The sequence below is a fragment of the Hippichthys cyanospilos genome, chromosome 21, assembly GCF_059441005.1.
Source record: "Hippichthys cyanospilos isolate Australia breed blue-spotted pipefish chromosome 21, RoL_Hcya_1.0, whole genome shotgun sequence".
Taxonomy (NCBI): domain Eukaryota; kingdom Metazoa; phylum Chordata; class Actinopteri; order Syngnathiformes; family Syngnathidae; genus Hippichthys; species Hippichthys cyanospilos.
In genome coordinates, this window is record NC_142389.1 from 10972865 (window position 1) to 10987848 (window position 14984).

The 14984-nt window shown below is 41.0% G+C and overlaps 2 protein-coding genes across 5 annotated transcripts in view; one reads left to right on the top strand and one right to left on the bottom strand.

The window, feature by feature from the left end:
- Nucleotides 1-82: 82 nt before the first annotated feature.
- On the top strand, nucleotides 83-4429 carry yars1 (tyrosyl-tRNA synthetase 1). The gene is made up of 14 exons (XM_088404629.1): nucleotides 83-191; nucleotides 853-919; nucleotides 997-1143; nucleotides 1213-1388; nucleotides 1458-1587; nucleotides 1687-1767; nucleotides 1842-1934; nucleotides 2056-2191; nucleotides 2279-2364; nucleotides 2428-2560; nucleotides 2629-2738; nucleotides 3508-3701; nucleotides 3785-3926; nucleotides 4011-4429. Exons 2-14 carry the CDS (start codon nucleotides 863-865, stop codon nucleotides 4119-4121), a joined length of 1596 nt encoding a protein of 531 aa, XP_088260755.1. The 5' UTR covers nucleotides 83-191; nucleotides 853-862; the 3' UTR covers nucleotides 4122-4429.
- Nucleotides 4430-4515: 86 nt separating this feature from the next.
- nhsl3 (NHS like 3) overlaps nucleotides 4516-14984 on the bottom strand; it is a 36446-nt gene continuing 25977 nt past the window's right edge. For 2 of the 4 annotated variants that reach the window (XM_088404622.1, XM_088404624.1), the window contains 8 exons: nucleotides 9821-9991; nucleotides 9699-9742; nucleotides 9479-9617; nucleotides 8916-9023; nucleotides 8686-8837; nucleotides 8419-8616; nucleotides 5294-8345; nucleotides 4516-5203 (listed from right to left, as the gene is read on the bottom strand). In XM_088404622.1, the coding sequence (XP_088260748.1) occupies nucleotides 5163-5203; nucleotides 5294-8345; nucleotides 8419-8616; nucleotides 8686-8837; nucleotides 8916-9023; nucleotides 9479-9617; nucleotides 9699-9742; nucleotides 9821-9991 (3905 nt within the window). In that variant the 3' untranslated portion in view covers nucleotides 4516-5162. Of the gene's footprint in view, nucleotides 5204-5293; nucleotides 8346-8418; nucleotides 8617-8685; nucleotides 8838-8915; nucleotides 9024-9478; nucleotides 9618-9698; nucleotides 9743-9820; nucleotides 9992-10850; nucleotides 10982-14984 lie in introns of those variants that run through there. The other 2 variants (XM_088404625.1, XM_088404623.1) reach the window with 2 other exon arrangements.

A 14984-nucleotide genomic window follows, 5' to 3' on the forward strand; every position in this document is an offset into this window, starting at 1 on the left:
CTCGTACTCCGACGCAGTAGGTGGCGCTAACATACATAGAATGCCACCCGCAGTATACTTAAAAGAAGAAAAAAATGTTTGCTCTGTTTTCGACTGCTTTTCCTGAGAGTTGACCCAATCGATTGCTGATGCAACTCTGACAGCTTCCACCCCCCGGCTGTTTCTCCATTCACGCCGCTGTAGCTTTTGAGGTAAGGCTGAATTAAAATATTATCCAAAGCTAATATAACATGTCCCATCGTTGGATTGAAGTTCTTATGAAAAACACTTAGCGTTGTCTATCTGGGACGACATTTGCGCGTAATGTTGTTGCACATGGCATTGTTGCTAGCTAGCTAACAACGTCATTGCTAGGTCGCCTTACTATATTTTAAAATTGAAAACCCACGGGCATTTATGCCTGTTAGTGTAAATGCAATGTTTTGACAAATGATTAGCGTCAACCTAACCTTAAATGCGTTTTGACGTCGTTTAGTCGACCGCTGCCATTTAAAATAACCACTATCATTCGGATATTCCTTCAAGCCCAGATTTTACAACAACAATTGGATCATGTTAACAGTCCAGTGACCGTAAAAAGTAATTCACAATAAGTACTTAAAGTATAGAACTGGTTTTGGATTCATAGGTCGCAGCTTTGCCACATAGTTCTGGGCTTTGGAGGTTCCAATCTTTCTTCTGGGCACACTTTATTGAATTGAATGTGCGATTACAAGGTTAATTGAACACTCTAAATTGTCAATAGGTGCCCACGTGAGTGTGAATTATGCATGCTGACTTTTCTCAAATATACGGAATCAAAAAATATAAATATATAATGTGTCCCCTTTAACATTTCTGCGGTTACTTCAGGCCTTTCACCATGGCAGCTCATCTAAGCCCTGATGAGAAGCTACACCTCATCACAAGGAACTTGCAGGTAGGTGACATGCACATGCTCACGCACTGAGGCAACAGTGACTTGCATCTGGATGTCATTTGAATTGTTTTATGCAGGAGGTGCTCGGGGAGGACAAGCTGAAGCAGATTCTTCAAGAGAGAGAGCTGAAAGTGTACTGGGGAACCGCCACCACTGGCAAGCCACACGTGGCTTACTTCGTCCCCATGTCCAAAATAGCTGACTTCCTCAAGGCCGGATGTGAGGTACGTGCACTAAAACTTGCAAATCATCTCCTTACAGAAGGTATAAATATGTTATTATTCCTCTTTCAGGTTACCATTTTGTTCGCGGATTTACACGCCTTCCTCGACAATATGAAGGCTCCCTGGGAGCTGCTGGAGCTTCGGGTAAAGTACTACGAAGAGGTCATTAAGGCCATGTTGGAGAGCATCGGCGTACCCTTGGAGAAGCTCAAGTTTGTGAAGGGAACAGACTATCAGCTCAGCAGGTCAGTCACTTACTCTTACTTACTCTGACACTTTTAATGAACCTCCTGACTTGATTTCCTGTATGTCAGAGAGTACACTCTGGATGTGTACCGCCTATCCTCCATGGTGACTGAGCATGACGCCAAGAAAGCTGGCGCCGAAGTAGTCAAGCAGGTTGAGCATGCGCTGCTTAGTGGTCTGCTCTATCCAGGACTGCAGGTAATATAATACGTCTCTAAACATTTTGACTATCACTTTTAATCAACATACGAGTGCTGAGTACCAATCAGCAAAACATCTCCCAAAATCATTGTTCAGGCGCTGGATGAGGAGTACCTGAAGGTTGACGCCCAATTTGGAGGAGTGGACCAAAGAAAGATCTTCACCTTTGCTGAGAAGGTGCCACGTGTCTTGTTTTGCCATTTTAGCTGGACCACATTGTTTCTACTTACATGGGGTATTTTGTTGTGCAGTACCTCCCTCCCATGGGCTATGCCAAGCGAGTCCATCTAATGAACCCAATGGTACCAGGACTTACCGGTGCCAAGATGAGCTCTTCAGAGGAAGTAAGAGTGGAACTAATGTTAATGGAAGTTCTTATGGTCATACTTCATGTGTAATGATTTTGTTTGTTTGTTTTTTATTTGTTGTGTTGTGTTTTATTTGTTGTTTTTTTATCTGTAAAAGGATTCAAAGGTTGACCTGCTGGACTCTAAGGAAGACTTGAAGAAAAAGCTAAAAAAGGTCTTTTGTGAGCCCGGAAACATCCAGAACAACGGGGTTCTGGCCTTTGTCAAATTTGTGCTCTTCCCTCTTCGCGGAGGTAGAACACACCAATGTTGTTTATATGCCACAAAATAAATGTGCCTTTTTATAGGAAGTTTGTAACAAAATATCTGATCCTGTTTAGAGTTCTCAATCAAAAGAGATGCAAAGTTTGGTGGAGACAAAACCTACACAGCGTTTGACGAAGTAGAAAAGGACTTTGCGGCAGAGGTATGTCCTAGACTGGCTTTATTTGAGCTCTTCTGAACAGGACTCAAGTTTATCTCTCACTAGCTGATTCATCCCGGAGACCTGAAGGCCTCTGTGGAGGCGGCTCTCAACCAGCTGCTGGAGCCGATCCGAAAGAAGTTTGAGTCCGCCGAACTGCGCAAACTGACCGCCGCCGCCTACCCGACCACAAAGACCAGTCAGTGTCGCATCATGTGACGTAAACAGATGTCGGTTAGCCTTACGTGACCGTGTTTGTCTATGCAGAAGGAGCAGGAAAGGGCGTCAAGACAGGAGGGGGTCCCGGTGGAGATGAAGAGGAGTTGTCACCATCCAAACTAGACATTCGGGTTGGGAAAGTTGTCAGTGTGGCAAAGGTAGGATGTTTTATTTCTAAATAATTTATTTGCATTTTATTTGAAAACACAGATTTTATTTTGAAAACTATTCATTTAAATAGGAGAAAGTACTTGTTTTCCTTTTGAAAATATATATATTTTATTGATTCAGGGATGTTCAGTACCATTGTTTGATCGATACCAGTGCACAAACTCAACTCTTGAGTACTAACCGATTCTAGGTAATCGATATGACTACTACTTTTGATGCATAATGTAAATGCAGTTCATAGAAAACAATTCAGCAATGCATGCTATTTACGGCCTAATGGTAAAACGGCCACAAGAGGGCGCCAGTGACGAGTCGTCAGCAATTTTTGCGACCCAATGTCATTGAGATCAGGCTGGATTTTATACTTGGTAACTAATTGTTATTGAATATAATCAATTTCTTTTCAGTAATATACTTTTTATCGTTCACGAGTGTTTAGTAAATTGAGTAAAAATGTCAAAAATTGCCTTGGTGTTTATGCATTTAGGATTTCCATATTGGCTGTTTCGGAAATCCACAAACATTTAGTCTTCAAATCCTCATTGTATTTCATTTAAATTTCTTGATTAATTAGAAACACTTTATCAAATCCTTTTAATTTATCACAGAAAGCTCATTAAAAGGTAAAATCATACTAAAATACTACAAATAATTAAAAAAAAAAAATTCTGATGTAATTAACATTTGGCGCCTGTGTGTCTCTGAATATCAGCTTTCCCACCATGTTAACATTGGTTTTTCTTCTCCAACTGTAAGCATCCAGATGCTGATTCGCTCTATTTGGAGAAGATCGATGTTGGTGAGGCAGAGCCCAGGACGGTGGTCAGCGGGCTCGTGGCCTACATTTCGCAGGAGGACTTACAGGACCGATTGGTGCTGGTTCTGTGCAACCTCAAACCCCAGAAGATGCGTGGCATCGAGTCGCAGGCCATGCTGCTCTGTGCTTCCATGTATTCTGAAATTCCTTTCTGTTTTAAGTTTCCTCATCTTCGATTTTCTCCTTACCTTGTTTTGTGTTTGTGTTGTTTTGTAGTGAAAGGGACCCCAGGAAAGTGGAGCCGCTTGACCCTCCTGAGGGTTCTTCGCCAGGTGACCGGGTCTTTGTGGAAGGATACGAAGCGGGCCAACCAGATGAGAGACTCAACCCGAAGAAGAAAGTGTGGGAGAAATTACAAGTATGGCTCTTGTCTTTACGCCCATTCTACCCGTTTTCCGTAGTGCTCTCAAAAAACAAAAACTTCTTTTGCCTTCTTCTCCAGGTTGACCTAAAGATCTCTGAGGATTGTGTGGCTCAGTGGAAAGGCAACCTGATGATGACCAAACTAGGACAGATCACGTGTAAAACTCTTAAAGGAGGAAATATCAGTTAGGTACTCAACCTTCACCTGCCAACAACATTAGAAGAATACATTTGTTCTACCATTTGCCATGGGAACAACAGGAATGGGTTCTTGAAGCGCAATGGGACATGGACGCTGAAAATCTTTTAATGATTTTCTAAAGGGAAAAAAGTGCGTGACATTGAAAATGGGACCTATTATGTTTCATAACTTATCAGCGATGGCACTCTAACATTACCACATATGCCAAAATGTGCTTCCGTACTTTATCAGTGACGGTTTATTTTGCCATGATCTAAAACATCAACTCTCACATTAAATAAACTGTGTATGAAGTCTGTGGTGTGACCGTGCTCCAGTTCTCTCCAGTAGTCATAGCTTGTCATCCAAACGTTAAAAAGAACCAGAAGTAAACACAGTGGCATGACTTGTCATAAATTTTCTTCAAATTGTCTTTTATTACAGCCAAGAGACAAATGATGGTGATCTGATAAAAGGATTTTTATAGTTGAGCGTCTGTAACTATACAAAAGTGCTTCTGTTGTAAATATCACAACCTTTTTTTTATCATTTGTTTATAGTCTTTCCCTTTGTCTCAACTGAAATATTTGTTTCTCGACAGTTCCAAGCAGTACTTTTTATTACTGTTAATGGAGCCTTCATCAGTCCTTAGTGACAATCACAAACATCATTATCCCTATTCAATTGTATGTTATAAGTCCAGATCGAAATCTCTGTACTGTACATAAACACTCTGATGTAACTGTTACCTAATTCAGCCTCTAGGGGGCGCCCTCGCTCAGTATTTACAGTTCAGCCCATATGTACACCAGTTTATCCTGAGGGGGGCTTTTGTCAGATAGAAGCTTAGAAAAATATTCCAGAATAAAGCTATCATAGTAAAGTGGTAGCTTGATTTGCATAAATACAATTGGAAGGCCGTTTCAGGCTAAGGCTTTTTTTTTTTTTTTTTTTTAAAGTCACCGCAACTCTTATGTCCCATTTATGCAGCGGTGAACTTGCTTGCAGGCTTTCCTGTGGCTCCTCCTGGTTAGTTGTCACTAAGTGCTTTTAAAACAGTGTTTCAATTGTGTCTGCGGTCACTCTTGTAGCTAGAGGGGAAAAAAGAACAAAAGGTGGAAACATTGTCAGTACAGTTACAAGATACAAATAAGGTTATCATTATTTTGGCGGTGTCTTACTTGTTTCGGGAAGTGTTATTCCCTTGGAATGCTGTACTCCGATCACATCTTCATCAGGAACGCTGTTCTCCATCCTAGCTAAACAAGCAGGAGGGTCTTGTGAAAAACTAACGCTTCCTTGCGAAGGTTTCCTGGCTACCAGTGGTGGAACCCGTTCAGACCTCAAACCACCGCTTGAGAAAGCAGCAGCATTTGTTTGCTCAGAAAACCGCATGTACTCTGCAGCTAAACTTGGTTTTACGCTCGCCTGATCCTCTGGCGAAGCGGCAGCAGCAGCAGTGTCAACAACAAGCCGTTTGGTGCTCCTGGAAAAGATGAAACTCTCGGTAGAAGCCGGAAACCTTTCGTATGCTTCAGATGATTTGCGGGACAATATCCCCGGCTCGCCGGCACAGTGGAAAGACGGTCTCATCCCTAGTCGGCATGGAAAACCTTCTCTTGATGACAACGCTGCAGTTTTTATACGAATGGCTTCTTGCAATCGCATGGAAGGGGTGTTTGGGGTCACATATGTTTTCACCGACTGAGGGGGAGATTTAAGTGTTTTACGGGTTGGTTTTGGTGGGGGTTTTTCCTGCCCTACACTTGGGGCTTGACAATTCTCCTGTGCTAGAGCTCCCTCTTTTGTTGATTCTTCCCCACTGTCCTCCGTCGTACTCACGGTACGAAGTCGGACCATGTGAAGTAAAGAGGGAGTGACGAGAGGTATGTTCGCATCCTCTTTAGGAATTGGTGCACTTTTGTGGCGAGCCAGAAGATCCTTGACTCTGTTGTCTCTGTGTGCAGAACTGGGAGGCCGTCTGAAGGTGACTCCAGCGCTAAGGTTCTCCATTGGTGAAGTAACCGCAGTTGGGGGTTGTGAATTAATAGGAGTTTCGGTGGTAGAGGGACTTTCAATCTCAAGAGAGTGTCGCTTTAGGACACACCCAGAGGAAGTAATTCCAGAGACTGATGATTGGATTTCTGTTGGACCATCAGCAGACGATGATGGACTTTCTATAGCTGGTTCCACAGAAATTTCTGCGACTTTCTTGTCAGAAACCACAGTTGGAAGTACAACAAGATCTTGGTTTGAACATGTCTCTGCTTCACTTGAGTCCTGACTTGTCTTTAAAAATTCCTCTGTGGGTGGAATTGTTGTGTCTGATGGATTGGTCTTTGTGGCACTGTCCTCTTCTGGAAGATTTTCTGCTACCTCTGGTGGAGGTGGAAGAGGAAATTCTATCTCATCCCCTCCATCAAAGACTGCATCACCCTCTAAAGGAGGTGGAGGCGGGGGCCAAGATGATTCTGCAAGACGGCTCTCCTCCTTTACACTTTCTAACTCGATTGGTGGAGATACGCAAGCGGGAGATGATTTTCTTGAAAGGGGTGGCGTAGGTTGGTAGGCAGGTGGAGGAGAAGGTGGTGGTGAGGTTTTATTAATGTTTTTGGAATGTGTAGACTTTTCTGGTATTAATGGGACTTCACCTGTGTCCACCTGATCTTTAGTGTCACCAACAGAGGTTGCAGGAATGTTGCAACTTTCACTTTGTTGTCTCTTTGTCAGCAGTATGTCTTTTAGTTGAGGTTTCTTCATAATAGGGGGTGGTTCTTTCTTTTTGGAAACATCAAAACTGTCAGAGTCATTTGTTGTCAAGGTAGAGATCTCTTGTTCTTGTACTTTTGGTGTTGTTTCAAGCCTGTCCTTGGCTATTAACGTGTCCTCTTCTTCATCATTTGGGCATTCTGTACTTTGCTTGACCCGATGGTTTTGATTTGTTTTTTCAAAACATAACTCACTGGTTTCTGACTGATTTCCTTCATCTTTCACTGCACTCTCCTGTGTCTTGGTTGATTCTGGGACTGCTTTGCTGATTTGGGGGCTTGGACTACACAAGAGCGCAAAGGTGCGACTGTTTTGGGCCCATGTTTCAGGCGGAGGAGGACATGGTGCTTTGACCTTGGGAGGTGGTGGGACATTCCACACCTCTTTGACTTCCATTCTCAAAGGTGAAGTGTGTTCTTTTCCGGGAACTATGGGCAAACTAGTAGCACAAGAAGTGGAAACATCCATATTGACAGGCTCTGAAGTACCAGACGATAGTGAGGTAAGTGACGAGGAAGGAGAGGCTGAGGATGACGCCCGAGACACAGATCTCTCTGGCTTAACCGGTTTGATCTTGTGTTTATCTGGAGAAGTCGGGGTGATCTCTTTTTGGGAAAGTGTTGGAGTACCACTTTGACTAGAGTAGCCACTGGAAGGTGACATCGTTCGTTCAAATTTCTCACCTTCTGAGTGATTTTTCTGTGGGAAAGAAGTGTTGATTTCTGAGACTGACTCCTCTGCCTTTCTTGATTCACTAATAGAAGCCTGAGTGGGTCTTAAAAGATGAGAGGTGGATTCTGCAGTGTTTGATGAAGGATCCAAAATCTTACTTGTTTCCACAGGGACTGATTGTAATGCCTTAGTTGTTGCACTTGATGCCCCTTGGGAAACAGAAACATTTGCATCTTTGCTCTCTGCTTGATCTTTGGAAGTAGTCCGTATCCTATTGTTATGAAGTGAATTTGATCTTCGAGGAGGTGCTGGTGGTAGCTTCGTCTTAACAATGGAGAGACTTCGAGTGGAATTACGTTTTATTTTTGTGTTGTCCCCACTGCTACATGGTATGACAGATTCACAGTCTTTGTTTGTTGTTGCTGTATTTTCATGTATGTGGTTCACCGAAGTTTGGAGACTTGTGACTTCTTGGTCCCTAGTGGAATCCGCATAACTTTCTTGTATATTGAGATCAACTGTGTGTGTAATACCCTGTGTTGTTGAATTGTTCAAGGAACTGCCTGTGTGGCTAGTCTCACCATCTGATTTTCTGGAAAGAAAGGGGCTGGCTGCTGAACCAGAGGCCAGGCTGCTTTTGCTTACTGTATGAGCACTTCCACCATGGTTGACACCGTTGCCCCTTTGGCTTCCTCGGTCAATCTCGATGACTTCAATCGAGGCTGGCAACACCGCATTTGGGATGATTGTAGATAGATAGGTAGCCTGAGGAGACACGGACATCACTGGACCCTGCGGGAAATAAAGCAGGTTGTGTCAACTTGGACACTTGAGCGGACAAGATATTCACCTCTGGTTTCCTTACCTGGGGTTCAAAGAGGAAGCTACTCATTAAAGGATTGACGGGTGTAAAGCTAGTCATTCCAGGTACTGCAACAGACTTGGGTCTGATGACAGATGACCGATAGTGACGGGTTCCAAATCCCTGGTGGTTGAAGGGTTCATTGTTCTGGTACACGTCCTGGAGTTGTGATTTCATCGGCTGCTTATCATCAGATACCTGCTTTGGAGATGTAAAACTTGTTGTTTCAAGTTAAAACAAAGTCTAGCAAGTTCACTGAGTAGAACATACTTCCAGCTCTGACAGGTGCACTCTTGCTCCTTCCTTGGTTATTACTGGGGTCTCTCCATCAACAGTTGGAATGATGAAAACACCCGATTGGCTGTTATGATTGGGTAGCTGAGTTGAAACAGCCTGCTGGAAGGTAGAGCCTCTGTGCAGTGCTGGGAAAAGGACAGATGAGTTTTACTGTTATGTCTCACAAAAATAACCACTTACATGTGCTCCGTTTCATCCCCTACCAAGTTCCTTCTGGACCTGGTTTGGAATACCCATAATGGTAGTCCTTCTGTTCCTCTTTCTGTTTTTTTCTAACCTTTTCACTGGATACAGAGGCTTGAATGTAGAACCTGTGACAGATCGTTCAGAATAAAGGCACTGAGGGTTAGGGATGAGGGTTGTATTGGATCGGTTAAGGCCAGGAGTAAGAAACTGGTTCCCCCGAGGGTTGTATACTGTAGTTTTCATGAGCCGGATTGTTATTTAGCCCCTACAGAACTTGCTGATGAGCTATTAAGACTTGGAAAACAGACACTATTATACAGTTTCTTCACTCCTCTTTGCTACTTACAGTAATATAAAGATGACACCCCGCACTATTACATAGCGTTAACTCTTTATTAGCATAGCATGTACAGGTAGTCGTAACAAAAGACGGTCCAACACAACCTGAAGCCGGGGTTACCCATCATGCGTTTCATGACAAACTACGGGTAGCATTACTGCTCAAAATACACCACAGGCACTATTGACCTAGTTCTTCAGGAAATGAACTTCTATACCCCCGATTTAGGGTTCGAGTTACCTTGGCGAGTGAGCACAGGTCTGGTCGACATGGAAGAAGTTCTTGTATTGTCAGTAATCCCTGAGTTGGATTTTGACTCCAGAGAACCCCCATCGTCTTTGGAGTTAAGATCCTCTTCTTGATGTGCCATGTCTGAAGACTGCAGTATGTGGATATAAAAATGTCACAAATTCATATGAAGACCTTTTTTTTTTTTTTTTTCCCAAAAAAGGGCACTTACAGCACAGCTTTCATCTTCAGCAAATGTCACTCCACTCTCATGCTCTGCAAAATAAAGAGCCATGTTAATTTAAATCTACCGGTACTCAGTTATTATTTCCAAATAAAAACAGCACACAATACCTTGCAGACCTTCCTGCTGTGATATTTTCAAGCCCTCCTGAGCCTCAGAGTGCAGGTCCTCCAGGTACTGTGGTCGATTGCCCTCGACGAAAACATTCTCCTGGAAGTGTTGTGAGGCAGAGTAATGCACTGCCAACTTCTTCTGCTCATCAGTGGCCTTGGTCCCACCTCCTAAGAAATCAATGGATCGCTTTAGTGAACCACAATCATTTAAATTATTTGTCGTCCGAGATCTGCACCGTTGTCGTAGGAATTGTCCAACCTGCTCGGCAGGTGTCCATTGCCAAAACCGATCAGCTTCACAGTCAACCCTGTGCTATTCCACCTGTTGTGAATGTGACACCGCGTCTTTAACCGAAGCTGGGCAGATGTTCCAGCCTGGCTAATCGCGGTATCTGTAATTCTGTGCTAGTCCCATGGGGATTAGATAATTCAAGTTGATTGGACCCCCTGTTGAGGATTCTCCCTTGTGGGAACTTAGACCGTATTCATTTTGCCCTGAATTCATTCATATCTTGATACCTGTATATCTCCGTACATGCCTTGAGGACATTATTTACATGGGACAATATCTCCTCTGAAAAATCAGTTTGCTATCACCTTTCAAGCCTATTGTTACCTTCAACACTGACTATCTTTCCTTGGGTTGTGCAAGAATGTGTGCATCTGTGTGTCTTCTTAGAATAGGACAGGTGGACCCGTGTGTTTAGTATTCATAGAAGACACCAGACAGAGAAAGAAGGTCTTTTTACTTCCAGAAGGCAATGTTCCAAGCTTGGGATTACATGAAGGAGGAGACCCCCTGCCTCTTAAGATTTAGCCAACTCATGCAGGAGGTTAAGGGCTTTTGGTTGATTAAGACGACCGCCGGTAAAGCCTTTTATCTCATTAGAGAGACCCCCAAACTGACGGCGGTTTTTCTTTGCTGCTATTTTGCGCGGTAGATGCAATTGGGTTTTGCATCATCCTTGCATGAACACGAAGCTAGGTTATTAGCAGTTAAAGACAAACTTGTGAGCAAACAACTCACCCTTCTTTTTGAAGACTGACAGCAGGGAGTGGATGCTCTTCCTCAAATAAACCACCATGCCTAGATCAGCCTCATGGCAGGTCCACCACCACTCGAACAAAAATAGTCTCAGTCAAAAAACTCCTCGACTACCTCTCTCTGATGAAAAGTAAAAAATAATAATCTCGGAACTGCAAAAATTCCAAATTTAAAATCGCCGGTTTTGATGATAAAGAAAAAGTCATAACAAACTTCTTCGTCCTTGATCAGTCCGCCAAGCTCTGGACGGATGAGCTCACAATAAAACCTGCTCGCAGCCCAGCTGCCTTATCCCTGAGTCTGATACACGCTAACCTCCCCTCCACCCCTTCTGTTTTTCTTCAACTCCCTTTGCCTCTCCTCCATTATTGTCAAATAAAGGACCCCTGCTTATGCCTCAGCTGTCAAAGTTTGGCTTTCAGGCTACACCCACCCCCACGACCCTCGGTATAGAGACACGTGTCTATGCATATCCTCACCCACCCCCCCCCCAGATTCAACAGATTATGTAGATATGTTTTAAAATTTCTGGGGCCTGAAACAAAAACATAAGGTCACGAGAAAAAGTGATCCCAAACTCAATTTTAAGCAAGTGGAGTGATGCTCATTTCTAAGTGTTCCAAGGAAAGCCTGTATTAAAATCAAGGCAGCGCAATACCACTACAACCTAATACAAGTACTCAATTCTTGCGTATTTACCGATACTAATCCCAAATACCATTACCACTTGTTCTTTAGAGATGCAATTTTTTCCAGACAAGAAAATGACAGGTAATTTTTAAGAAATGTCAAGATTTACGAATATAGATTTTTTTTTCCTTTAAAATTGTATCTGATCATAGTATCAGTTATCACTGCTAGTGCACTTATCTTCAAATAACATCGTGATTTGGCCTGATACCAATATATGTGTCCATACTCTCAAATCCCAAATTAAATCCTAGACCTTTTTCCTCCAAATAACATCGTGATTTGGCCTGATACCAATATATGAGTCCATACTCTCAAATCCCGAATCAAATCCTAGACCGTTTTCCCCCAAATTGCAACATTAGTAAAATTGTTGATGTATTTTTCATATAACTTTGTTCTTGCGTAATTACAATTACATTTTTCTAAAATTTTGACTTGATTCAAATTACTATAACCTAATTATCGCGAAATTAGAACAAATATTGTGAATGGCCTCATTTTTGTTCTTTGTACTTTTTCCCAAACATCACACTATTATTTATGTAAAATTACAACTTTTCTCAACATTGCGTGTAACTACAACTTCATTATTATAAATAACTTTATTGAAGTCTCATTTATTACTTGCAGATGTCAGATAAAAAATATAGTATATTTATTGCAAGATTGGAAAAAAATATACAATACTTTAAACTTAAAAATAAAATATTTCCCAAAGAATGATAAATGTTTACTGATAATTATTGCTGATGTCATGATTTCATTTTTGTTTACTTTTCTACTCATCCGCTCATACAGTTGGGTCAAATATGACCCAATTATGGGTCAAAAAAGGACCGTCACCATATTTGGTTCAAATTGACCCAACCCTCTCATTTGTGGTATACAAAATAAACACATTTTTGAGGTTGTCCTGGACAAAACGGCCCAACATATTATTTTTATTTTTTTATTCAGAAAAACCCAAAATGTTGTGTGAATATTACCCAACAATTAGTTTGGTCTTTTTATGACCCATAATTGGGTTAATTCTTAACCCAATTGCTTTTATTGAGTTAAAAAAAATCACTCACACTACTTCTTTGTAAAATAACAATCTTGTAGTAATATTAACAATTTATTCTTATGCTCTTTCAACTGCATTCTGCAACTGCAGCTTTATAATTGTATTTTTGTAAATTTCTATCTAAATCTAAAACACTAAATTATTCTTTTTTGTAATATTACTTTTAATTCTTGTAAAATCTGTTTTTTTCAGTTATAATTTAAAGTTAATTGCAAACTATCTATTTTTCAAAATAAATGTACAAGAGTTTGTCTTGTAATATTGTAGGGTTTTAATGAAAAATGAGTTTTTTCCCCATTTATATCAATAACTTCCATTTTATGGCACCTTCATGAAGTTACTAAGGTTGTAACAAGTAACGTTATTGTAAAGTTATTCTCATATAAACTCCTGCTTCTTTTCTCATTATAGCCCGACTTAATTTTTTTCAAGCTATTTATTTAAAAGAAAACTTTTTTTTTTTCATAGTATTCTTTTAAAAGTCTTATGAATGATCTTTTCCTCCCAATGTAGCATAGCGCTTAGCGGTCATGCATGCATGCAGTTATTGTCACTATTTGTTGTCATGTCACACTTCACCATCCTTTAATAGCCGCCTTCAGCCTGTCCTTTTTTGTCTCATTATTTTCCGGCTCAGAGGCAACTGAGGTTGCGTCCTTGCGGAGACAATACAAACGGGGTGCGCCCGTATCATCCTCTTGTCTCCTCGCATCACTTTCCCTCCAGCCACTGCCAATCTCTCCTCCTCCACATCTCCTCTCGTCCGGCCTTTTAGCCCTGCGGCTCCCGAGGTCTTGTCTGATTTATAAATAGCTTTTAATGGCGTCATCCTTGGCGTTCTTGTTTCCTGACTCACCTCGAATGATTGTGTCGCGAGGATGACTGCGCAGGAAGGAGTCAGTTCTTCCTCCTAAGGTGGATGTATGTTCAACCCCAAGCTCGTGTGAGAGCTGCTTTAAAAATTGGAGCCGAGCCAGCGGATTAACTCCTGCACCTGCCCATCACTTCACCTGACACAATTTCCCATCCCAATCCATCACTTACTTTGAACTCAAACCAACTATCTGAATGTTGCTGTTTTGTTAATGAAATCAAGCAAGTTAACCCCCCTTTTCACAGCAGCCCTTATATCAATATTCATTAGAAGGCCTAAAGAGACGCCATCTGGTCTTGGGGGACAGGGGCAGAGGGGAGACTTTGCTTCCAAATGCCTTTGATTTGCCATTCCACAGCACGGGAGAACAACATCTTGGCGCATAATCATGGCCTAACATATGCTTATTTCAAACACCCGCTAGTAGAAGTGATAAACATTCAACATGACACAGACAATTTATTTTTAAGTATTTTGACAAGGCAAACAAATTATTTCTACAGGCTGTTTGAGTGCAGTTAACCCCATAAATCACAAACTTGTTAGCACATTAATAGAGTGCAATAAAAGCTTGCTAATCCGCTTGTAAACATTTTTTTTTTGGATAACATTGAGTGACACTGTAATGCCAGAATCAGGTTCCGCAGTGTTTCTCAATCTTTTTTTTTTTTTTTTTAATCATTTACCCCTTGTGATTTTTTTGCAAGTACCCCCTTTTTACAGCAAAATATTTTCGGGATAAAAAACAAAAACAAAACAACAACAACCCTAAAACAACGTGCTATGCCATCAGTGTGTTTGAAGTTGTATCTCCGTATCCGTATTCTGTTTTCAGCCCCCCAAATTCTAAGTAAAATAAATGAGACAATTGTATTTGAGCCTTTGTTAGGTCAATATTCATAACATCAGTGATTTTGATCCGTTTTAAAAAGATCACAATATGACCCCTCTAGGGACCATAAATGACCTCGGCTTTAACACATTTTTACAATTTTAAACTAGTACAATAATAGTTATACACACACGCACACACACACACACACACACACACATATATATATATATATATATATATATATATATATATATATATATATATACTGTAGATAAACACTTTTTATGTTTTATGTCGTTACGACTTCTGCTTTTTCAAGGAACAAACAAAATATGTATTATTTCTCTGAAAAAAAAGTTTCAAATCGGAATAATTGAGCTGATAGTTTTCTAGCCTTTTCTAAGTCAGTAATTTGTAGCATCACTAATTTTAAGGCTTTAATATTTTCGACAAATTATTGTGTTAAAAAAACTCACGAATCCTTCAATTCAATAATATAAGCTCTAATTAGAGAAATATAATTTGTAATTTTCAAAAATATGGTATATTTTTGTTACAACAACCACTCCTTTTTCCCCCTCATAAACACAAAATATGTACCCTCCCAACAAAAGGTCTACTGTAAATATTAAGATGGTTGTATTAACT